Genomic DNA, 25055 nt, shown 5'->3' with positions numbered 1-25055 from the left:
AAAGTACTGAGTGGAGTGGAAAGGATAGATATGAATCGCTTATTTGCTCTTTCCAAAAATACTAAGACTACAGAGCATGAGATGACGCTACTAAATAGTAGATTTAAAACAAACCAGAGAAAATATTTCTTCACTCAACATGTCATTAAACTCTGGAATTTGTTGCCAGAGAATATGGTGAGAGTTAGCATAGCAGAGTTTAAGAAAAAACCCCACAAACAACATTTGGATAATTTTCTAAAAGAAAAATCCGTAAGCCATTTCCAGTGGCATAGACTCCTACACGTCTCCTGCAGCAGATTCAGGAACGATGCATGGCCACATTAAGAACAGTGTGTGGTTGTGTGTGCTGTACCTTAGAGGGAACACTGGTAGGGATAGTTGGCCCTTTTGTCAGCTGGGAGCAGAATTAAGCAGCAAGAATATTAAAATCTACAAGTTCTAAGTTACTTACAAATCCGACTTAAGAACAGCTTTAAAAACGTAACTCGTTCTTAACCCAGGGACTACCTGTATGCAAATTGGCCAACCCTGTTGAAAAGACAGTGAGAATTGAAACCAGTGGCTTTCTGCTGCCTTAGGCTGACACAGGTAATAGCACCTACTGGTAAAATCTGCTTAATATAGGCCTCTGACTAATAGTGTAGCTCTTTTCAAGTTTGTCAGCTGTATATTAGCAAAATGCCGTGGTTTCAAAGTAGCAGAGTAATAATAATAATAACAGTTTATATACCGCAGTACCGTGAAGTTCTATGCAGTTTACACAAGATTAAACAAAGGTACAAATTGATTGAACTTAAGAGAGGTGGAAGAAAGTGATTAATAGGTCAAGAAAACCATTATTGAGGAGAAAGAGATGTACGGGTCAGTTGTCTAGATACTTCAGGAACAAGTATGTTTTTAGGCGCTTCCTGAATTCCTCATAAGTAGTGGCGAAAGCAATTGTTCTAGATCTTTACCCCATAACGCTGCTTGATGTGAGAGAAGGTGCTCATGGTGTTTTTTCAGTTTACAACCTCTAACTGGGAGGTGGGGGAAACGAAGTTTGAATGTGAGCTTCTCTTGTGTCTGTTGGCTGAGAAGGAGAAAAGGTCAGTTATGTATTTAGGGGCTAGTCCGTATAGTACTTTAAAGCAGAGGCAGGCGAACTTAAACTTTACGCGTGCTTCCATCGGTAGCCAATGCAACTGCCGGTAGTAGGGTGTCACGTGATCAAATTTCTTTAGCTCGAAGATTAGTCTGACCGCTGCATTGGTTAAGGCCCGACTTAGTGCTTGGTTAAGGCGCTCCGGCTGCTCTCCTGCTACCCTCTCCCGGTGCCCTCTTCAGGCTCCCTCATGAAAAACCATATTTGCATTTTTTTGAGATTCGCGGGGGTTCCTGGAACGGAACCCCCACGAATATCGGGGAAGAACTGTACAGCATTTTATTCTGAACGGTTCCAAACTACTGAAAGCCTTCAGTTCCTTTCGTCTCCCTTTGGAAAACCTTCATGCAGTATCCAAAGACTGATAAAGCTGCTTTGGCATTAGAAACATAGAAAGATGACGGCAGAAAAGGGCTATAGCCCATCACGTCTGCCCACTCTACTGACCCACCCCATTAAGTCTGAGTACTAATGACCTAGTTCCTTAACTCGACCCTCGTAGGGATCCCACGAGGACGTCCCATTTATTCTTAAAGTCAAGCACGCTGGTGGCCTTGATCACCTGCACTGGAAGCTTGTTCCAGTGATCTACAACCCTTTCTGTGAAGAAATACTTCCTCATGTCACCATTAAATTTCCCTCCTCTGAGTTTGAGCGGATGCCCCCTTGTGACCGAGGGTCCTTTGAGAAAGAAGATGTCTTCTTCCACCTTGACACGTCCTATAATGTATTTAAATGTCTCAATCATGTCCCCCCTTTCCCTGCGTGCCTCTAGAGTGTAGAGCTGCAATTTGTGTAGTCTTTCTTCATACGAGAGACCCTTGAGCCCTGAGATCATCCTAGTGGCCATCCGCTGAACCGACTCAATTCTAAGCACGTCTTTACGGTAATGTGGCCTCCAGAATTGCACACAGTATTCCAAATGAGGTCTCACCATGGCCCTGTACAGTGGCATTATGACTTCAGGTTTGCAGCTGACGAAGCTTCTATTGATACATCCCATCAGTTGCCTTGCCTTGTTCTCGTAGACATGAATGTACAAGTTTCAGAAATACAGTTAAATGCAAACTGTGGTATTGATGTCCATGGTATTATACAGTAATAAGCTTGAGAATAATAATTGTGAAAATGTTAAGCTAGAGTTCAAACAGCTCAGTCAATTTGAAGTTCCATCAAAAATCTCATTTTCACCCTGTGATTTGAAGTGAGTTTTACTTTTAATTATTTGTCTTTTCAATTGTTGCTCGATTTAATTTCTGACATTATGAAAGATGTTATAATTTTTTTTATTGGTTGCAATCCACACTGAAGCTTAGAAGTTAGAGGAATGCAAATACCGTAATTAAATTAAAATTGCATTTGAAAAAGGCATGAAATTAAAAATCCATCATGGAGTAAAAATGGGATATTTATTGGAATTTCAGATTTACTGAGCTGTGTAATGCTGTAGCTCAGGGTAATAACCATCATCCTTAAGCTTAAATAGGTCTTTCACCTGAATAGCATCTCAAAACAGACTGCGGTCAACTGAATTACAATATAACATTTAAAACATTTTTAAAAAATCCTGCAACAAATAAAATCTGTGAAAAATATATTTCATATCGGGGAGTGTGTGGCGCAGTGGTTAGAGCTACAGCCTCGGCACCCTGAGGTTGTGGGCTCAATTCCCATGCTGCTCCTTGTGACCTCCATTGCTCCAGGTAAATTAGATAGAGTGTGAGCCCACCGGGACAGACAGGGGAAAATACTTGAGTATCTGAATGTAAACCACTTACCCCTTCTTTTACTAAGGTGTGCTAATCGGTAAAAGAGGGCCTTAGGCTATAAGTGGTAAATAAATAAATGGCCAGTAACCAAATTTTGAACCATGTAACCGTATCTGTTTTCCATCCACCCAGCCCTCTCTATTTCTCACACCTCCCTCTTCCTCTAAGACCTGTCACTGGAATGCTTTCCTGTTTCACTTATACATTACATAGGGTGATTGACTTAGGGCAGGGGTGTCCAATGTCGGTCCTCGAGGGTCGCAATCCAGTCGGGTTTTCAGGATTTCCCCAATGAATATGCATGAGATCTATTTGCATGCACTGCTTTCAATGCATATTCATTGGGGAAATCCTGAAAACCCGACTGGATTGCGGCCCTCGAGGACCGACATTGGACACCCCTGACTTAGGGTTACCAGATTTGTATGTGCTAAAAAGTGGACACGTGGTCCCAACCTGTCCCATTCTGCCTCCGGCCCTTGCCCTTGCACAAACCTCGGCTCTTCTTCCCCAAATCCAGGGCCACATTATCGCATTGCATTTGCAATCCCAAGATCAGGGCCTTCCAAAACCCGGACAGGCACCCGGAAAGTCCTCTAAAAAGAGGGCAAGTCCAGGTTTTCCCGGACATCTGGTAGCCCTAGTTATTGACTATATGCTCATTCTGCACCAGGACTAGCTTGCCACATACACAAACTAAATCAGTTCCTTACATCTTGTTTAACTGTATAAACAACTTACTTTGAGTTTATTCTCTCATCTGTTTATCCCAAAGCACTCTGTACCACCCATCTTGTCCCCATCTAATATCTGCATTTGACCCCTTGGCTATAGGATAAACCGTATTTTTAGAAAAGCATTAGCGTCATATCTATATTATTTGGCTTCAGTTATTTTATTTAAATTATTCAAAAAATTCAGACATCATTTTAGCTATAAATAACTTCTTAACCTCCATTTTTCCTGACAGCCTTAAATTACCCCCAACAATTATAACTTAAAGGGTCATTGGAGACAACCTAGCCAAACTTCCAACATGAATTTCAAACAAAGCACATTGTATACAGAACTTAAGCCAAGCCTTATACGGTGACACCAAGCCGTCACCTCAGCTCGGAGCAGTATCGCACCCAAGCCTATTATCTTCACAATTCATCACCACTGAATTAAATCCTACTTCCTCACTTAAGTGGCTATTTGGCTTCATCCCTACCATTAACACAACACTTCCTCTTCCATATTTTCAGCCCTAGACCATTCCCTCCAGGATGGGTAGAGCAGATGTCAACCTAACCCCCCCTTCCCCCTCAACTCAAACCACTCACACCCAATCCCTTAACTGCCTCATATACTGTATATCCACAACCATCCAGCCCACGCAAACAATCTTTCCCTTTGCTCCTTCCCCCTCCCATACCCCCACAGAATCACAACTCTTCTGCTTGATTTGCAGCTCAGCAAGGTTATCAACCTTCTGTGAATTGCAGAGTGCTCCCCATGCATCGTGCTGGTCCATTTGTTTGCCGTTCTGTACTCTATTCTGGGCCAGCACGATATCTTATGACTCTGGTAGCAGCATGTCTCTCCTAGTAGAAGTTACTAGAGATCTCATCGGAGAGGAAGTTGACTTCAAACTGAGCATCAATCTGTTTTGTGGCCTTTGACCTACCACAGTGCGCTGACGTTTTCTCTTGACATTAGGCTCTGATTTCACAGAGGAGTCTGTAGCCTCAGTATTGGGTGGAGGGAAATAAAAGCAAAACAGATTAGCTCAATGCACCAAAAGGATGCTAGCACAAATGGGTAAATGGAAGCCATGTGACTCTAAGTAAAACTAATGATCCAGGCTGATGGAAGTCGGTCATATTGCATCAGATTGGGCAAATGGCCGATTTCTGCATTAGAAAGGGAAAGGTTAAATATGCTTCAGAGTGGGCTTCCCATCAGCTGGGATGTGCATAACTTTTGACTCTCTAAAATCATTATTTCCTGTGCATGTTTTAGGACTTCTAAATATGTTTTCATTATTATTATTATTTTTACTTTTGTCTTTTTTACTTTTGAGTTATTAAACCCGTTCAAGTCCTGTCCAATTTACTTATCATTATCTTCCATATATTTTTTTGCCTCCGTGTTGCCCTTATATATATTTTTTTTTTCCCTAGCGTCATGCCTCTATGTTGCCCTTACATTTTAGATCCATTTTGATGTTTTATGATTTAGGATTGATAAATATGTCTTTATTTCTGTCTGGTGCTTTTTGATTTATTATTAAGTTTCAATTTTACAGTTTTTGCCTGTTGTTTTATTTGATACCTTATCCACCTGGGTAGGTTGATAACATACATATTTTTAGTCTATATATCTCTTTTATTCTGGCTTGCATATATTTGTATTTTTGCATGTTTTTCTTTCAGCACTTTGCTCACAGTCTTCCATCACGTTTATGGTTACCACAGAATTTTCTGCATGACACTTAACATTTTTTGTGTCAGGTTGGATTTTGATTTAATGTTTTGTGATAGTTGCTATATTTTCACAAACTTTAACATATATACATTTATATATGTTCTATACATTTTATTTTTCATGTACAATTGAGTTGCTTTATTTTGGTTTATTAGGACCCCTGATGAAGGTGTGTTTACCGAAACACAGACCATGTCGGGTCCTCTGGTTTGGTTCAAGGTGGTAACATTAACCGCATTCATGATTTTGTTTTAATAAATTTTAGCCTGCAACTTTGTACATCTGCCTACAGTTTTCTTAGTTTGGGTTTGTGTTCCACTTACTGCAGGCCGTGTTGGGTTTTTTTTTTCCTTTTGTTGTTTCCTGTGTACTTGGGCCATTTATTTGCTTTGGTCTGAATCGCAGTTTGCGTGTTCTATTTTAATTTTATTTTTAAATTTTTATTTATATGCCATTTATATCCTAAGCGGTTTACACTGACTAGTAATCGGGTTCTCTTAAGTATTTTCGCTAACTGTCCTAGTGGGCTCACAATCTAACTAAGGTACCTGGGGCAATGAAGGGTTAAGTGACTTGCCCAGGGTCACCGGGAGTGGTGCTGGGATTGGACCCACAACCTCAGATTGATCTAACCACTAGGCCACTCCTCCTGAATTGTTCAAACCATTTCTTTATCGGAGAGTTAAATATGGTATTATGGCATTTTTGCATCCTTTTACTAATATATGTTAAAGTTATGCTTTTACTCTGGTGTGGTAAGTACAAAGCCTTTATGTCAACTGTTAACATTCCCAGCGTGTCCCTATAAACTACTATTTAGTATATGATAAATGCATTGGAGGTATCCGGGCACCAATGACGGTATGCTAATTGCAGTGGGCAGTCCAAGCCCATTTCCTGCCCCTTAACAGGCTATGCTTTTAGCATTTGAATTAGGAAGAAGCACTAGAGAGCACATGCTGATTCACCTGCTGTCTACTGCTATTGCTCATTTCGATAGCATTACTAGACATATGCCACGCTGTACATCAAAACATGGAGTCAGTCCCTGATCAAACGAGCTTAAAGTTTAGTCAAGACAGACAAACTGGACAGGATGGTGCGTTTAAACACAGTACTCGGGTGGGGGAATTACAGAGGGTGTAGCAAAGATTCCATGCGGAATCCTCAAAGAGTAGCAAAGATTCCATGCGGGAATCCCCAAAGAGTACTACTACTTAGCATTTCTATAACGTTACTAGACATATGCCACGCTGTACATAAAAACATAGAAGAAACGGTCCCTGCTCAAACGAGCTTACAGTCTAGTCAAGACAGACACACTGGACAAGAAGGTGCATCAATACAGAATTACAGGGGAATTACAGAGGGAGTAGCAAGATTCCATGCGGAATCCCCAAAGAGTATCAAGATTCCATGCGGAATCCCCAAAGAGTAACAAAGATTTCATGCAGAATCCCCAAAGAATACTACTTAGTGTTTATATAGTGTTATTAGACATATGCCACGCTGTACATAAAAATATAGGAGAGATAGTACCTTCTCTAAAGAGCTTACAATCTTAGGTTAAATACAGGAAGGAAGAGTCAATGAAATTGAAGAATAAAATACATTTTAAAATAATGGGAAAAAAACCCCCAAAGAAACCCTGTGATGTGCAATTTATTAATACATCTGTTTCTGACTTTGATTTCAGAGGAAGAATGTTTCCCTCCTGTTCAGCGTTAGCTCGCTGGCCCTTTGGGGTGCCATGCTGCTGGGTGCACGGTTGTACTGGATGGGCCACAAGCCGCCAAGTTTCTCCAATTCAGACAACCCAGCTGCGGACTCCGACAGCTTCTTCTCACGCGCTTTAACCTTCCTTCACTTACCGTCCAAGAACCTCTGGTTGCTGCTGTGCCCTGACACGCTAAGCTTCGACTGGTCCATGGATGCAGTGCCTCTTCTCAGAACAGTGGGTGACTGGAGGAACCTACACACGGTGGCCTTCTATACTGGACTCCTCCTCCTCGTCTGTGTTTGCCAGAGGAAATGCTATGTGGAGGAAGAACACGGTGGGAACGCAGTGATGAATGGCAAGCAAAGCACCAACGGGCACAGTTGCCACTCAGACGGAGAGTTCCGGAGCTCCGAACTAAGACCAAACGTTGTGCCGAAACTTGAAAATGGTATAAAGAGCCACGCAGCACATAGTTTGCACCTTCCTTCCACGGAAAATATTGTTGCGGTATCTTTATCTCTGTTAATAGTCCCCTTCCTGCCTGCCACTAATCTATTTTTCTACGTAGGCTTTGTGATAGCAGAGCGTGTGATGTATATTCCCAGTATGGGCTTCTGTCTCCTTATTACGGTGGGCGCAAGGGCCCTTCACGTCAAAGCCCAAAAACACTTTTTCAAGAGCCTGATTTTTTACGCCACGGTTACTTTAATCCTTTTTTATGGACTCAAGACGGTTGTCAGAAATGGTGACTGGCAGAATGAAGAGATGCTGTATAGATCAGGGATAAAAGTGAACCCAGCGAAAGGTAATACGTTTTTAAAGTGATTTTCTTCATCTCTCTTTCTCTCTCTTTCCTTGACTGTTAAAGTGGGTACATCAGAAATCATGTTATATATATAATATTTAAGAAAAGATCTTGCTAAAAACTGTCATTGAATTATTTACCTAAGTCATAGCCAGAAGCAACTCCTGAGACCGATTATGGTATTAAGAATTTTTTTATTTTGCATATTATACCATGTCTAATTCTCCTTTCCAGCATTTCTTTCCTCTTCAGTTAAACTTCATCATTCTATTTTCCGAATTCATAGACTTAGGCCAAAAGTAGGGTTACCATATTTTCCAAACGGATGAAGGGGAAGGGCGAGCTAGTTGCACAAAGTCATCGGAAGGGAGGGATTGATGACGGGTCCGGCTTCCGCACCAATGGACCACCAGGGCAGTACTAGAAGCCTGCCGTGGGTGCAGGATGGTTTAGCTTGAATATAAACTGAGAGCCCGATTTTTGGACCATTTATTTGGCCCCAAAATCTTGGTTTATATTCAAGTATATACAATACATGAAAAGCAAGCATTAAAAATGGCAGCTGAGTAATGTGATAATTGGCATTCAAGAGCAAATTCAACCTCTATGGTGCTTGTGGGTAAGCGTGAAGCAACTCCAGTGGTTTATTTTTGTGTGCTCTAATTCAACTGCTTTGACTAGGGGACACTCGATGAAGTTAGAGGGAAATACTGTTAAAACCAATAGGAGGAAATATTTTTTCACTCAAGAGAATATTTAAGTTCTAGAACACATTGCCAGAGGTTGTGGTAAGAGTGGATAGTGTAGCTGGTTTTAAGAAGGGGTTGGACAATTTCCTGGAGGAAAAGTCCATAGTCTGTTATTGAGAAAGACATGGAGGTGAAAATAATTTGCATGCAAACTCAACAGATCAATCGCTCAGTGAGCGATTGACACATGCTCAGAGCCCTAAACTGTCACTGCATTTGGGGCACCGCAACCCCCTACATGGCAGCGAAAATGGCAGGAGGGATGCCTATTACCTCCTGCCAATGCGATTCCCCCCGCAGCAGCAATACGGCAGGATGGATGCCCACTTCTTTCAGCCACCAAACATCCTCTACCCTTCCCTTTCTCTCCCCCCCCCAAAAAAGGCAGGAGGCATTCCCAATCCCTCCTGCCACCGGAGGTCCCCCACCATTCCCCGCCACCCCTTGAACCCCCTCGTACCTTCTCAGAGATGCTGGAGCAGGACAAAAACTAAGTCCGTCCTGCTTATAGGCTCACCGCTTCCAAATGGCGAGGCTTTCTCTCCCTGGTGCATCATGTGATGCACAGGGAGGGACCTAAGGCCTTGATTGGCTCAGATGCCTAAGACTTTGCCACATGGGAGGGGCCTTGGTCATCTGAGCCAATCAGGGCCTTAGGTTCCTCCCTCTGTATTCCAACAGCTAAAACCCCAGTTTTATTTTTTTTGAATAGCCAAGATATGTTAGTGCATCACTCGCTTGACTAATTTGCATGGCCGGATCGGAAAATGGGCGATTGAGGAGAAGAACACAGCGATCTATTTTGTGAATCGGGTTGATAATAGCGATCATCGCTAAAGCTGTGAAAACAGGTTTAGTGAAGATCGCTGACTTTAGTGCATCTAGCCCTAAGGGCAGTTGGGGTTGCAACTATTAATGGGCCAATTACTGATAATTAACACCAATTTAAGCCAATAGTCAGCTATTAACTCAATTTAACAGCCAATTAAGTTGCACACAGGCTGACCTTAGGAGGGTAGATGCCGGCACTCTCTCCAGTACAGTACTTGGGGCGGTCTGCACTAGAGAGTTGCGCGGGGACAGAAATCCCACCCATCCCCGCCAGGATCCTCTCCATCCCCACCCGTCCCCGCCAGGATCCTCTCCTTCTCCACCTGTCCCCGTCAGGATCCTCTCCGTCCCCATAAAAAGCAGCAATTACTTCTGACAGGATCATCAATTCCACAGTTTCTTTTGTGTTTGTGCTGCTGTTTTCCTTGTGGAATCTCTTTGGTGGAACCCTTTTTTTGTTTTCTGTTCAGGTAATTAACTTATAAACCCCCTCTTTTACTAAGGCTGATGTGTCCATTATATTATATGGACGAACCCTGCTTCCAAAGCTTTCCATCCCCGAGGGAGTCCCATTGGTCAGAGGGGGGTCCCCATGGGAGTCCCGTGGGCCAGAGTGGGGTCCCCTTGGGAGTCCCGTGGGTTAGGGGGGATTCCCGCGATCCCCGTTCCCATGCAGACCTCTAGTCTGCACCCTCTGCCCTCCCTTACTATACCACTGGTAGTCACACAATTTTCTAAAGTCCCTTTCTGCTTCCAAAACAGGCTTTACTCATACAAAAAGTATTGTAGGTTACCCCCCTTTATGCTGAGTGTGACTGCCATATTTGTTTTGATAAGGTGTGATTTGATGGTGGGATAAAATCCACTTGAGGAACAGTAGTAGTTCTTTGTAAAAAAAAAAAATTTCTGTATGTGGAACTTCCTGACAGTCAGATATTGTAGATGGTAATTATTTATTTTTTTTATATAATTTTCCCTTTTCTGCAGCCTGGGGTAATCTTGGAAATGTTCTCAAGAGCCAGGGCAAGATTTCTGAAGCTGAAACTGCCTATAGAAATGCCTTGTATTACCGCAGCAACATGGCCGATATGCTTTATAATCTGTAAGTAATCTGGAAAATATTTCTTCACACAACGTGTCATTAAACTCTGGAATTCGTTGCCGGAGAATGTGGTGAAATCAGTTAGCTTAGCGGGGTTTAAAAAATGTTTGGATAATTTCCTAAAAGAGAAGTCCATAGGCCATTATTGAGATGGATAGGGAAAATCCACTGCTTATTCCTAGGATAAGCAGCATAAAATCAGGTTTACTACTTGGGTCCTTCTAGGTACTTGGCACCTGGGTTGGTCACTGTTGGAAACAGGATACTGGGCTTGATGGACCTTTGGTCTGTCCCAGTATGGAAACTCTTATGTTCTTAAGTATAGAACATTCAAGGCATTGTGACATCACTGCTGAGATTGGCTCTTAGGCATTGGTGGAATGAGGCATTATGACATCACAGTCTCAGCTCTGAAATGTTGCTATGATTTAGGTTTCTGCCAGGTACTTGGGACCTGGGTTGGCCACTATTGGAAAAAGGAGACTATTCCAGTATGATAAGTCTTATATTTTTTAAATATGTATAGCTTGCACATTTCTGTGGAAGTTGCTTCCTTAGGCCTTCTAATGTGAGGATCATTTTCAATAGACTCTCTACCCCACTTAAACTGCTTGCTCCAAAATTTTACTTCGTAGGATGATGGGGCACACTCACTACAAACTGCAGTCATGCGTTCGTGGGTGATCTCTGGCTTTTTCCCTTCTTTTCTGAGATTTTTTATCACTTAACAGAACTCCGAATCTATCAGTTTCTTACTTGATTCACATGAGAACTTTGCTGACCTCTTCTCTCTTGGAATGTTAGACTCGCACTGAACCACAACTGTGCACGAGTAACCTTGAGGCATGTCGCAACATGAAGAGACTTGTTTCAACATGCTTGCTACTTTCTTTCATTCTCAGCTAGGTAAATTATTGAATGCCCCTTGCACATTGGTCCTTTTTTTTTTTTTTAATCTTTATTGATTTTCAAACTTTGACAGTGCAATACAATTAATTGAACATAAAACACTGCATAAAACGCACTATTGATTACACAAGTAATACATAAAACAATCATTTTCTCCCACTTTCCTCCCAATTATTAATACCATAAGACATATATGATTACAATATTATAATTAAGTAATTTTAATCCTCAAAATACATTTCCCTCCACCCACCCACCCACCCACTCTGGATGTGTAAGGAAATCTAAGAAAAGGAGAGATATATGACCCTTATTGCGAGGTAACAAATGTAGTCAATGGGCTCCACACTTTATTAAATGAACTACTAAACCCCATACATTCCGCATTCATTCTCTCATATTTATATGTGGTACACACATTTGCCCACCAAAATGTGTAATTTATTCTTTCATGGCTCTTCCTGTTATGTGTGACCATTTGAATGGCTATTCCCGTCATGATCAAGAAGAGACACACATTGGTCTGCCAGCAAAAGTGTTTCCTCCCATGCACTTCAAAATGCAACAGCGGCTTACCTTGATTCATACTTAAGAACATAAGAAGTTGCCTCCGCTGAGGCAGACCATAGGTCCATCCTGCCCAGCGGTTCGCTCCCGCGGCGGCACATCAGGCCCATTGCCTGAGTAGTGGTCTATACCTATCTATACCCCTCAATCCCTTTTTCTTCTAGGAATCTATCCAAACCTTCTTTGAAACCATTTAATGTGTTCCTGTCTACCACAGCCTCTGGAAGCGCGATCCATGTATCCACCACCCTCTGAGTGTAAAAGAACTTCCTAGCGTTTGTTCTAAACCTTCCCCCTTTCAATTTCTCCGAGTGCCCCCTTGTACTTGTGTTGCCCCATAATTTGAAAAATCTGTCCCTGTCTACTTTTTCTGTGCCCTTCAGGATCTTGAAGGTTTCTATCATGTCTCCTCTAAGTCTCCGCTTTTCCCAATATAAGCAAGAATACTATTCAGATTCTATTGTCTACTATTTAAGGCCATAGACGGAGACTGCCCAGCCTACTTGAACAGCCGACTAATCCGAACAACCACAACCAGACATAGGAGAACCTACGCTCAATTCACGCACTCTCCAATCAGAAAAGTCAAACGAAAAAAAATGTACGATGGCCTCCTGGCCACTCAAGCAGCAAAACTAGACCACCAACTCTCCAATTTACTGATCTCGACCTCAGACTACAAAACCTTCAGAAAATAAATAAAAGCCCTGCTATTCAAGAAATCCTTAAAGACAAACTAACACAGCAAGAATCATCTCACTAGCAACCCGCTCCACTTTGTAATACCACCGAAACTGTCCAGATAACTCCTTTAATGTAATCCGCCTTGAACCGCAAGGTAATGGCAGAATAGAAATCACTAATGTAATGTAACAGCTCAGCTATTGGCCGGGGCAGTGTATGTTATGGCTGTTAGGTTGGTGGTTCATTGGCTTTTAACAGAACAAAGAGCAAAACTTATCATTTTTGGGTAAATCATTGAAAGCTTTTCTTGTCCTTGTCTTTCCTCTCATTAGGACCAACTTAACAGCTGCATACCCTCTAGTATTCAGGTCACAGTGCTGCTTGTTTTTGAATATACTCGACAAACGTGCATAATAAAGCCTTTTCATATATCGTGTCCTATCCACGGAACCAATTGCCTCTGGACATGAGCTGGTTGACTTTCTTTTCACTGACACTTAGAACTGGCTCTTTCACAAGGCTTGTAACAGGCATGTGTAGGGTTTGTATTTCTTTATTTGGACCCTGCGTTTCCCAAGGAGGGTCACAATAGAATAAATATACAGACAGAATCGCATCCAATACAACAAATCGAACTTCAATAAAACATAATAGAGATAATGTAAAGCCTCCTAAAATTACAAAGAGGTTACCAGTGCCTCGTTTAAAAAAAACAAACTATAAATCAAGTCCCATATTTCATCTTACAGAAGAGGTGTTTCTTCAACATTTTCTTAAAACTACTCAAACATGTTTGCTGTCGTAAATATCCTGGAAGCTTATTCCACTCCCGAGGACCCACACACAATTTTAGGCTTTTTTTAGTTTTTGATAATTATATGATTTTATGCTTTTGAAAAATTTTGTATTTTTGCTGTTCACCTAGCATACTTGTGAATATAGCAAGTACGCCTTTTGATTGGGTTGGTTTTTTTTTTTGTTTTTTTTTAAATAAGGCCAGAACTGGAGTCAATTACATAGATGATATGTTGCTGGTAATTCTGCTGAAACAGGTCTACTAAATGGAAATGTGGTTAATATGGAGGGCAGGGCTAAAAATCCAAGATTTATAGCCACAGCTGGACCCAGGATCTGACTAAACTGGAAACTCAGGCTTTAGAAGGAAGTTGTTGAGCTTAAAATAAAAACAAATCCAAACTATATAAATGATTTCTCTCTATACAGTTAAACCTCAGTTTGTGAGTAACGCGGTTTGCGAGTGTTTTGCAAAACGCTCTCGCAAATTTTGACTCACAAAACAAGCGCCGTCCCGATAAATGAAGCGCGTAATGTGTAAGCACGCACAGCGTCGATGAGCGCTCATTGACGTATGTGCTTACATGTGACCTATGCACGTGATCGTTTATCGGGACGGCGCTCGTCTCAAATGCCGTATAGCAGCCCGCTCTTCAAACGCCCAGTCCGGCTGACTTACTTTGGGAGCTGAGAGCCCGGCAGCGGGACCTGAGCCTGAGCTGGCGGATGGCAGAGGCATCGCCTTGAAGCGGGAGGGCAGCTGTACGGGAACCCCGAGGGTTGCCAGTGCCTGGCCACCTGAAGGAAGTCACCCTGTTGAAGGGGCTGCAGCATCATCCAGGCAGGTACACCTCTGGGCCACCCCTTGCCACTTCCTCCCAGCTCCTTACAGGCCATGGACCTGGGGGGCCGCCGCGGGAGCGGACTGCTGGGCATGATGGACCCCTGGTCTGACCCGGCAGAGGCAATACTTATGTTCTTATGTTCTAAACCAGGGGTCTCAAAGTCCCTCCACGAGGGCCGCAATCCAGTCGGGTTTTCAGGATTTCCCCCAACGAATATGCATGAGATCTATGTGCATGCACTGCTTTCAATGCATATTCATTGGGGAAATCCTGAAAATCCGACTGGATTGCGGCCCTCAAGGAGGGACTTTGAGATCCCTGTTCTAAACCTTTTGTGTTGTGGAATGAATCGTCCGAGTTTCCATTATTGTCAATGGGGAAATTTGTTTTTATATATAAGTGCTTTGGATTACAAACATGCTTCTGTAACGAATCATGCTCGTAAACCAAGGTACCACTGTATATTATTTTTAAAAGTGTATTTTATTGGTGTTTTAAGCTTCATTATATGCTACATTATTGTATTTATAATGTGAGTGTGTTGCACTTTTCATGGTTTGCAAAGCCATTTTTGGGAATAGACTTGCATAAATTTGTGACCGGCAGCCCATAGTTCAGTAATTCTGGTAAAGCCGGCCAGATAAATATTTCATTTAGGGCCTCTTTTTTGAAGCCACGCAACAAATGCACCGAAGCCCTTTAACTCCCTGTGGGCTTCGGTGCATTTGCCGCACCGGCCTATGCTATTGGGCTTGATAAGAGGCCCTTCTGAGCATGCCGAAATTGTGCATTTTGTTAACTTCCTGACTAAAGTTTATGTCGATGTATCCTGGAGCCTATAGATTAATTCTGCTTTCCAACTGTGATGATGTTTTTCAAGGACACTGCATAGATTTTTTTTATATATACTGCCCTCTCTGTTTTTGAGAGAGTAAACTTTTTTTTTCTTTCTCATTATTTTGCATTTTTCTTCTAGAGGGCTATTGTTACAAGAAAATAACAGGTTTTCAGAGGCTCTACACTTCTATAAGTTGGCAGTTGGTAGCAGGCCTACATTAGCATGTGAGTAATGCCTTGTTTTTAACTCATCAGCACAACACTCCCACCCTTTTATCAGCTTTAGTTACACTTTTGTGTTGCTGTTTTCACCAGTTTTGCTAAGAAAACCGAAATACTTTCAGGGAGTTGGCATACGAAATTCACACTCAATATACTGTATGCAGTCTGTACTTTGATATTATTTAACAATAGTCTTCATAATGATGGCCTTTATTTAGTGCACCCAACATAACATTCATACATTTCTGTTCACATTTGTGTTTTGTTTTGGGTTTTTTTCTGCAGCTGCATATTTAAATACAGGTATAATTTTAATGAATCAGGGAAAGATTGATGAAGCTCGAAGGACATTTTTGAAATGCTCGGAAATTCCTGATGAAAACTTGAAAGATCCTCATGCTCATAAGAGCTCGGTTACCAGCTGCTTGTACAATTTGGGGAAACTTTTTCATGAGCAAGGACAATATGAGGTAAGGGGCCTTTCTCTTATACTTTGAATACAGAGCTGTGGAAACCATATTTTGTGGTGGAGAAAACCAAAATCTCCATAGGTTGTGAGACTTTGGCAAAATTAAAAGTTAGGATACAACGTAGAGGTTTTGAGATCCTTTATGTTGTAATGTAGAAAGTTGAACTGTAGATATCTTCAGTGGGTGGAAGATGCAGATTGAATTATCGGTATTAGCTGAAGCTTAGTCATTGGAGGAGATAAAAATATTGTCCACAGGGTTTAAAGATCATCAAGACATTGAAACAGGAAAAAAGTGGCGTCAAAGGCTACCATAATGAATTATGACTTCGTTATTTTGGGTTGGTCATTCTTTCCTCTGAGAACTGACACATGTTGAAGACCAAGTCTTGTAGATGGTAAAGGGGCTATTTCTCGGGGATTGCTGGCATTTGCACAGGATATAGTGTACCTGTTATGGGATTGATGGTTTGTACATGTACACATGTGGTTGAAAACCATATATTTCTGCCTACTAGAGCAGAGATAGGCAACTTTAGTTTTTGAAGGCCACAACCCAATAAGATTTCCACAATGGACATGCATGAGGTCTTATTTGCATACAATGGAAACAAATCAGTCTCATGCATATTCATTGTGAAGAATCTTGAAAAGCTCACTGGATTGTGGTGCTGAGACTATGGTTGCCCATCCCTGTACTAGAAGGTACCAGACTTGTTGATCCTCTTGCCTTGTTAAATAGGTTGGTACAGATGAGAAGATCAGATAGACGCCAACCAACCTATATGGATTAGCAAATGTTTCTTATTTCATCCATAGTAAGCACAGATTAAAGATGCTTAATGACTGAAAGTCACCAGCGAGGTGGTAAAAATAGTGATTAGGTCACTGCTAGACATTATAAATACTGCCAATGTGGAACTGATTATCCAGGTTTTTGGGACAACAAGGGCATTAGCCTGGGTTGTCTGTTGAAATAGGTGTTTGTTATAAGTCAGAGGGTGGTATATTTAATATATTTATGAAAAAAGTTGATTAATAAATTATTAATGTTGTGTGCATATATGTAGTAGTTTCTCTTCTTCTAAATGTATGTCATGTGGTTAAACAAAAAATAGGGGATGATTTGTATTTGAATACGTCCCTTAGCAGTATTGATTGGGATTCCATGCATATTCATTAGGGATATCTTGAAAACCCGAATGGCTGGGGGTCCCCCAGGACAGGGTTGGGAACCAGTGATCTAGAGCATCCTGCTTCAATGATTGGATTGGTTTTCTTAATTATATTTACTGCATTTATATCTTAGTGTTAAAAGTGTGTGATGTTTTCATGATGCAAAAAAAAAGTGGAACTGATGATCTTGTTATGCAATTTATTTGAAAATGGTGCAAAGAAATACAATAAAAATGTACAATATCACAAAGGACACAGTGTAAAAAGTGGCCTAGAGCTGACACAGGCCGTGTTTCGGTCGTTAAAATTACCTTCTTAAAGGTTTGTGGCTATTAGCCACAAACTTAAAAGTACCAAGTAAAGCACTCAAAACTGTGTATGTGTCTGTCAGTATTGATTTTGGATGGCTTAGCTCATAGCTTGAGGTTCCTGCTCAAAGCGACCTGTCCACTCATGCAACGTTGCGCACCGGGCCACTAAGCACTATGGGGGACATAGTTTTTTTTTATTTTTATTTTGGGCAGGTACCTCGAGCTATGAGCTAAGCCAGGGGTGTCCAACCTTTTGGCTTCCCTGGGCCGCATTGGCTGAAAAAAGTGTTTCTGGGGCCGCACAAACGTAAACGCTGCAGCAAGAGAGAGGAGGGAGCCGGCAAGGTGGTAAACACCCAGGGTCAGCAGAGGGAAACATTGCATCGCCCTCGACCGGGGCCACACAAAATACTTCACAGGGCCGCATACGGCCCTCGGGCCGCAGGTTGGATACCCCTGAACTAAGCCATCCAAAATCAATACTGGCGACACATATACAGTTTTGAGTACATTACATGGTACTTTTAAGTTTGTGGTTTATAGCAAGACCGGACCCCGGAAGCAGGTCATCGTAACGACCGAAACACGGCCCGTGTCGGCTCTTTGCCACTTTTTACACTGTGTCCTTTGTGATATTGTACATTTTTATTGTATTTCTTTGCATCATTTTCAAATAAATTGCATAACACGATCATCAGTTCCATGTTTTTTTTGTGTGTGTTTTTTTGCTTTGTGATTTATTTTGTGGAACTTTTTGGGTGGACCTTTTTTGTGGTTTTCTTGATCGCTGGTAGAGGAAAGGAGGGGCGGTCTTCATTTGCATGAAAAAGGTGACGAGCTGATACCGTAGTATTGACATCATTCCTCCCTCTGCTTTTCTCTTTTCTTGTTTTCCCCCACCTCACCTTTTTTTTTTCTTTTCGGATATAGGATGCCCTTGCCGTGTACAAGGAAGCAATAAAAAAAATGCCAAGGCAGTTTGCACCCCAGAGTTTATACAACATGATGGGTAAGTTCATCGTTAATCTTTTTGATAGACTTTCGATGAGATCTACTTGAAATAAGTGTGCTCCTTCTCAGTGCAAGCGGAGTTCAGTTAAATTAAATTGATTTGTTAATGAAGCTAATGAAATTTCACCAGCTGCCTTGGTTACAGGTTTTTTGAAAGTAAGGCAAAGGAGTAAAAACAGCTGAGGATTTCAAAATGCACTTCATAGTCTTAATTTGATGGAACATTGATCGCTTAATGAATTCAACATAGCTGCCCGCTGTAGAATTCAATTAACCATTCTTATTTATGGGAGAAGGATGCAATATAGATATTTTTTTCATTTCTGTATTTGCATTCTCATACCTGCAAGCAGATTTTCAAAGGTAAACTTCCTTGCAAGTTTCCTTTTTCAAAATGAGAAGGTGGGCTGGTTCAGTGGATGCTTGCTTACCTGTGGACATTTCACCTGTTTTGGGGAATGAAAATCCTTCGGCAATTACTTGCTGGGTCTGCTCTCTCCTTGTGTTATAGGTTCATAGTATGCGTGCATCTACTATTGAGGGAGGGGTGAGTTGATATTACCCAGGTAAAATCATTTGAAAATTGCCCTCTGCGTATATTTTATGTATTCTGTGATGTTGTACTTTGTGTTATGAGCTCCTCCCAGACAGAATACTGATTGGCCGTTAATTTTGTGCCTTTATGAATTGAAGTCCTTCAACCCCAGTAATCCAGGGGGTACAAAACCTGTTTTAGCTGGGGTCTCATCACACTTTTCCTGAGTCTACTCAAGGGCCACAAATATCGTACATTTGTTAAATTTATATGATTTCACAAATTAAAATTGTGCATTGGACCACATGGGACCTGCCTGAGGGCCGCAGGTGGTGGTGTGTCCGTTTTTAATTAAAATCGATTATACAAGAGTTTTCTTTGTAGTAGTTTCCCTCCTAACATTCTCAAAAAGAAATGAAGATAACAAAGAAGGTTCAGAGTCCAACAGATGTCAGAGAACCACGTTCACTTTATTCATTAATCGTTAGGAAGTTGTCACTTTTCAGTACAATTCACAACGGAGGAAAAGCAATCGACGTACCCATGTTTCGGGATAGAAGCCTGCGTCAAAAGTCCAATGTTCTGATTGATTGTGAATTTCAAGGACAAAAAGAGCAAGTCTCGAGACGGCCAGATTCTTTTGGCAAAAATCTTTATCTCTTTCTTGGTGTTAGTGAACAGACTCCCACGGATCGATGACGAAATTGTGCATGGTCAGCCTTGCAATTTGGAGAACATACTCACAAAACAAATATAAACCGAAGCAGAGTTGGAAACTTGCAAGCAGTGACTGCTTAAATTGAACTTTGGCAGTGTCATGTGCTTTGAAAACAGGAATTTTGAGGTTCTTAAGCAGAATATCTGGCCCCCTCTCTGGCTTAAAATTTCCTTTGATTATCACCAATTTTGCATCTCCCATAGTGAGAGAGAGAAAAACAGAGTCGTTAACATAACTTTTTTTGCCATCCACTGGAAGCTAACTGGTTCTAATCCAAGCTGGAAAGGGTTTTTTTTTTGGTCATGGTGAATCTTAAGAGGAATATTTAACTGTCCAGAGTTTATGGACCCATATAAATGATATGTGACAGATTCGTGCAGCAGTAAATTATAGCAAATTGTCATTCTGGTCTAGGCGATATACTATAAGCACATATGGATGAAATCTATAGCAATCTTGTCCCAGATGGGCATTTTTAGTAGTTTTTAACTCATCAACGCCTAGAAAAAGTGGAGTTATCCAGGTTCTGGTATCTTTTATTAACTCAAAAATAAGAGTTATCCATTTATTCTTATATTGGTTTAATCGTGTGTTACAATCTGGAAAGATGAGAACTTTATTTTTTTAGGGGAGTGGAGGGAGGGGCGAATAGGAAATTGGAGATGTTTCTTTTTTTAATATGGGAATTATTCCATGAGTTATGCTAATAGCACCAGTGGTTGATTTTGGAACACATGGTTTTAATGGGAAATTTCAGAGCACTGAAATCCTATGTAAGTAAGAAAAAAAAAATCAGCTTATCAAATTCAAGATCAATTCCAGCAAGCAAGTATTAACGACAAAAAAGAATTTTCTTTTCATTCTCCGTTGACATTTTTTTCCTAGTGTGTTTTGAAAGCTCCCACTGCTTTTCCTGTGTCGCTTTCTTGATTTGCTCCGAGGGAGTTGGTTGTTTACACTATAATAGGGCTCGAGCTCTGTGTCTTGAAAACCTATTAACACTCCGGCACTGGTAAGGCTTTGAACCACCTGTTCTACTGACACAAGATTTTTGTTTTATTTCCAGTCCAACAGAATGTTGAAAAGAAATTTATACACAAGCAATTAAAAATGTCTTGGGGGGAGGGGGTGGGTGTCAAAATAACGCTCTGAAGACTTAATGGGACACAATCAGGCTGGGGGTGGGGGTTTCCAAAGAAATGAAGTCCCCAAAATAGAGGACTAATGCATTTCTGTGAAGAGAGGGTTCAGAACTTGCAACATACGGTTTATGGTTTATAGTTTGTTTATATTTTGTTTTTATTCAGAGCGGATCGCAACACTATATACATAATTAAAACAATACACACTTGTCATTCGAGCGTCACATACATTGCAACAATTCTTAAAATGAACAGAACTCATTATTAATACATTGAATCCATTATTAATTGCTCCTTTCAAACTGACTCTCCCAGTCACATAACGCACAGTCCTCCCTCTGACAGACACCGAGACACCCACGGAAATATGCGCACAAATACACAAAACAGGTACAGACATCACACACTCCGTCATAAGCAGGCCCACTGCCTCAAACATGCAAGGTTAGGAATTATTCCACGAGTTAATGCTTTGGAGGCCAGATTCTATAAACCAGTGTCTCGCAAACTTTTCTCGAGCCGCAGAACGCTAGGGTGGTGGCCGCGGCTCGAGGCATCCAGAAGTGCGCGGACGTTGCCATGACGATGTCACACCCACGCATGCGCGAAGGCCCTCCCGATGGGGCCCTAAGACGCCAGTGAGGGTTGCCAGCAGGGAAGAGGGCCGGAGAGAATAATAATAATAAATAATAATAACTTTAATTTTCTATACCGCCACAGTCAGACAACTTCTAGGCGGATCAACATCGAAAGAAGGCTGGACATGCAGCGAATTACAGATGCATGAGGGGAAAGTTACAGAAGAAGGTGGCCTACAGGGTGTGCTTCTCGCCTCGAAGGGCACGTCCTGTGGGCACGTCCTGTAGGCAGTCAGCTGGCACCTCTCCCTCCTTCCCATTGTGCCGTGGCACGTCTGAAATGTCAGGAGGCGCACTGTTTGCGATACGCTGCTGTAATCAGTGCCTAAATCGGCAGGATCCTCGAAGAATGGCGCCGGCCGCATGTCAGAAAGACCATGTACAGAATCTCATCTAAGGGTGCCTTTCACGAAACTTAGGTGCAGGTAATGTACGCCAGGGTTTTAATGGCCCACGTTGCAAGCACCTAAATTCTTTTGAGAATCACACCTAGTTGCGCCTCTCTCTCTCCACCCCAAACACACCCATTTAGGTGTTAGGTGCCGTTAGGTGTTATGCGACAGGCTATTGGCCAATTTTTTTTTTTTTCAATTGTGAACTTGCTTAAACTCATTTAGGTAATTAATATAGGTGTCGATTTAGGCACCTCTTATAGAATCTGGCCCTGCAAGCTTTCCAGTAGTCAGCGGTGCCTCCCGTCACGTCCCTGTGACTGGTGGGCTGACTCTTGCTGCTCAACGTAGTAACTTAGCGAATGTCGGCGGATAGATTTGCATGGTCCTTCCAGTCTACTCACCAAAACATATATGCGCAGTGGTTAAAGCTACAGCCTCAGCGCCCTGAGGTTGTGGGTTCAAACTCATGCTGCTCCTTGTGACCCTGGGCAAGTCATTTAATCCCCCCATTGCCCCAGGTACATTAGATAGATTGTGAGCCTGCCGGGACAAACAGGGAAAAATGCTTGAGCACCTGAATAAATTCATGTAAATCGTTTTGAGCTCCCCTGGGAGAGAACGGTATAGAAAATTGAATAAATTAATAATATAGTGTTCATTGGCTTCTGTTGTACTGTCTGAATGTCAAGACAAAGCAGTTTACAATTTTAAAAAGAAACAGGAAGGAGCTACTTTTGTCATAGGGTAGCAAGAAATAGAAAATTATAAAATGGAGGAGAGAAGAAGAAAAAAAAATCCTGCAAAAGAGAGATACAGAAAGAGAGCTGAAGGGTACCTAGAAGGTCCTATGTACCCTGAGCGCTTTTTTTTTTAAAAAAAACAACTTTATTTTTAAAGAGAAAACAGACGAGCAACAAATATGGTACTATGGACTCTTCGCACATATTCCCTGGACCCATTCTTGATTCTGTTCTTTTTTACACAAACCTTAGAAGTCTAAGCAACTTTTTAATTTTTATTTCGATTCCATTCTCTTTCCATATAGGCATCTTTTATGTTTATCCCATGTACTCCTTGAATTCCATTAGCAGTTTGGTCTTCCCACACCCCTCCCCCCCCCCCCAGAACTTCCCAGGGAAAGCGTTCCAAGCATTTCACCCTCTGTGTGAAAAAGTACTTCCTGATGTTACTCCTAAGTAGAATTTCTGCAAACAAAATTCATGTCCTCTATCTAGTTCTGCCACGTCTCCATTTCTGGAAAGATTGGCTTGTATGTTAATACCTTTCAAGTATTTAAACCTCTGTATCATATCTCCTCTAGCCCTCCTTTGCTCTAGGAATGCATTTTCAGCTCATCGTCTGGCATGGCATAACTGATATCATTCTGTGCACATAAACCCCTGACCCACCCATGCATTTGTGCACTATGAACCTTGCACAATTTGTGCACACTCAATTAAGTGCAGTTATGCACTCTGACAGAACATAAGGGATGCCGCTACTGGATCACACCAGTGGTCCATTGCGTCCAGGAGTCCGCTCACGCAGCGGCCCTTTTGGTCAAAGACCAGTGCCCTAACTGAGATTAGCCTTACCAGCGTATGTCCTTGTTCAGTAGGAACTTGTCTAACTTTGTCTTGAATCCCTGGAGGGTGTTTTCCCCTATGATAGCCTCCAGGAGAGCGTTTCAGTTTTCCACCACTCTCTGGGTGAAGAAGAACTTCCTTACATTTGTACGGAATCGATCCCCTTTCAACTTTAGAGAGTGCCCTCTCGTTCTCCTTACCTTGGAGAGGGTGAACAACCTGTCCTTATCTACTAAGTCTATCCCCTTCAGTATCTTGAATGTTTTGATCATGTCCCCTCTCAATCTCCTCTGTTCGAGGGAGAAGAGGCCCATTTTCTCTAATCTGTCACTGTACAGCAGCTCCTCCAACCCCTTAACCATCTTAGTTGCTCTTCTCTGGACCCTTCCGAGTATTAACCTTTTCCTATCGTAATACATTTTATGTTACGCTGGTTCCAATCATAATTATTTTAGCAAAGTTTTGTATTATTCACCGCTATCATTTACGGCTATTGTAAACATAATGTAAATAAGTCATAAGTCTGTAAATTCAAAAATTTTGTGTTCCTGGCTCTTTATTAGTATGGGACATACGATGGCAATGACATTTTTGGAATGTCCCGTCATCCAGGACTTACGATAGGAAAAGGTTAATGTGTCCTTCTTCATGTACGGCGACCAATGCTAGACGCAGTACTCCAGATGAGGGCGCACCATGGCCCTGTACAGCGGCATGATAACCTTCTCCAACCTGTTCATGATCCCCTTCTTAATCACATCACAAAACTCCTCCTTACCTGAGCCAAGAAAACACCCCCTGATATTTCTCTCCTCAAACAACCCCCCCTTCTTCCCAGCCTTAGTTCCCATGCAGAAGACAAATCAGTACCTTTATTGACAGCCTACTCTGTCTCACAAACATGACATCATCAAGTAGTGACGGGAAAATCACATAGATCAAAACGCCAGTTTCACTAACACACAAATTACCCTCTATCAAACCCATTCTGTATATGAGTTCCACAGGCAGCTGCGAATTACGGCCAGTTAGTACCAGTTAACACCAGTTAGCAGCTAATCTCGTGAGACCCGCCCGAACGTCTCGCACCGCGCTACTCAAGCTAACAGAGAGCAGAATGGCAGCAACAGGGAGGTAGTAAACCCGCTGTTTGCAAGGTGAGGCGAACAAGTACCGTAGTAAAAACTGGAAGAGGATATGAGAATGAGACAGGGTGACTGGAGGGAGGGGGAGATGTGTGTGTGTGTGTGAGAGACAGTGAAGACTAGAGAGCGATATAAAAGACTGGCAGGCTGATTAGAGCGGGAGAGACGCACGCAAAAAGAAAACACTGGAAGGGCCATCGGCAGACAAAGAAGATGGTCTGCGCATGCTTCAGGATCGCTCACTAGCGATCTGTGTGGTGGGTGGGGGGCATTCCTCCGATCGCCCCCATTTGCCTGCTGACCCGTTCAGAATTCGTGGGCCTGCCGCGGATCGGGCAGGTTAGTGAATCTAGCCCTAAATCTTTTCCAGAGGAGGGAAATTGGTAAAACTAGAGGACATAACTTGAGGATGAGGGGAGGCAGACTTAGGAGTAGTGTTAGGAAATTCTTTTTCACGGAGAGGGTGGGGATGCCTGGA

General features: G+C 42.0%; 1 protein-coding gene across 4 annotated transcripts in view; it reads left to right on the top strand.

Moving 5' to 3' along the window:
* Positions 1–25055, top strand: part of TMTC2 (transmembrane O-mannosyltransferase targeting cadherins 2) — a 305129-nt gene that overhangs the window by 156999 nt on the left and 123075 nt on the right. For all 4 annotated transcript variants that reach the window (XM_033952959.1, XM_033952961.1, XM_033952960.1 and 1 more), the window contains exons 3-7: positions 7082–7910; positions 10478–10592; positions 15369–15454; positions 15737–15921; positions 18338–18416. In XM_033952959.1, coding sequence (XP_033808850.1) covers positions 7082–7910; positions 10478–10592; positions 15369–15454; positions 15737–15921; positions 18338–18416 — 1294 coding nt within the window. The remainder of the gene's footprint in view (positions 1–7081; positions 7911–10477; positions 10593–15368; positions 15455–15736; positions 15922–18337; positions 18417–25055) is intronic.

The sequence above is a fragment of the Geotrypetes seraphini genome, chromosome 7, assembly GCF_902459505.1.
Source record: "Geotrypetes seraphini chromosome 7, aGeoSer1.1, whole genome shotgun sequence".
Classification (NCBI taxonomy): domain Eukaryota; kingdom Metazoa; phylum Chordata; class Amphibia; order Gymnophiona; family Dermophiidae; genus Geotrypetes; species Geotrypetes seraphini.
This window is presented reverse-complemented; position numbering and strand designations above follow the sequence as displayed.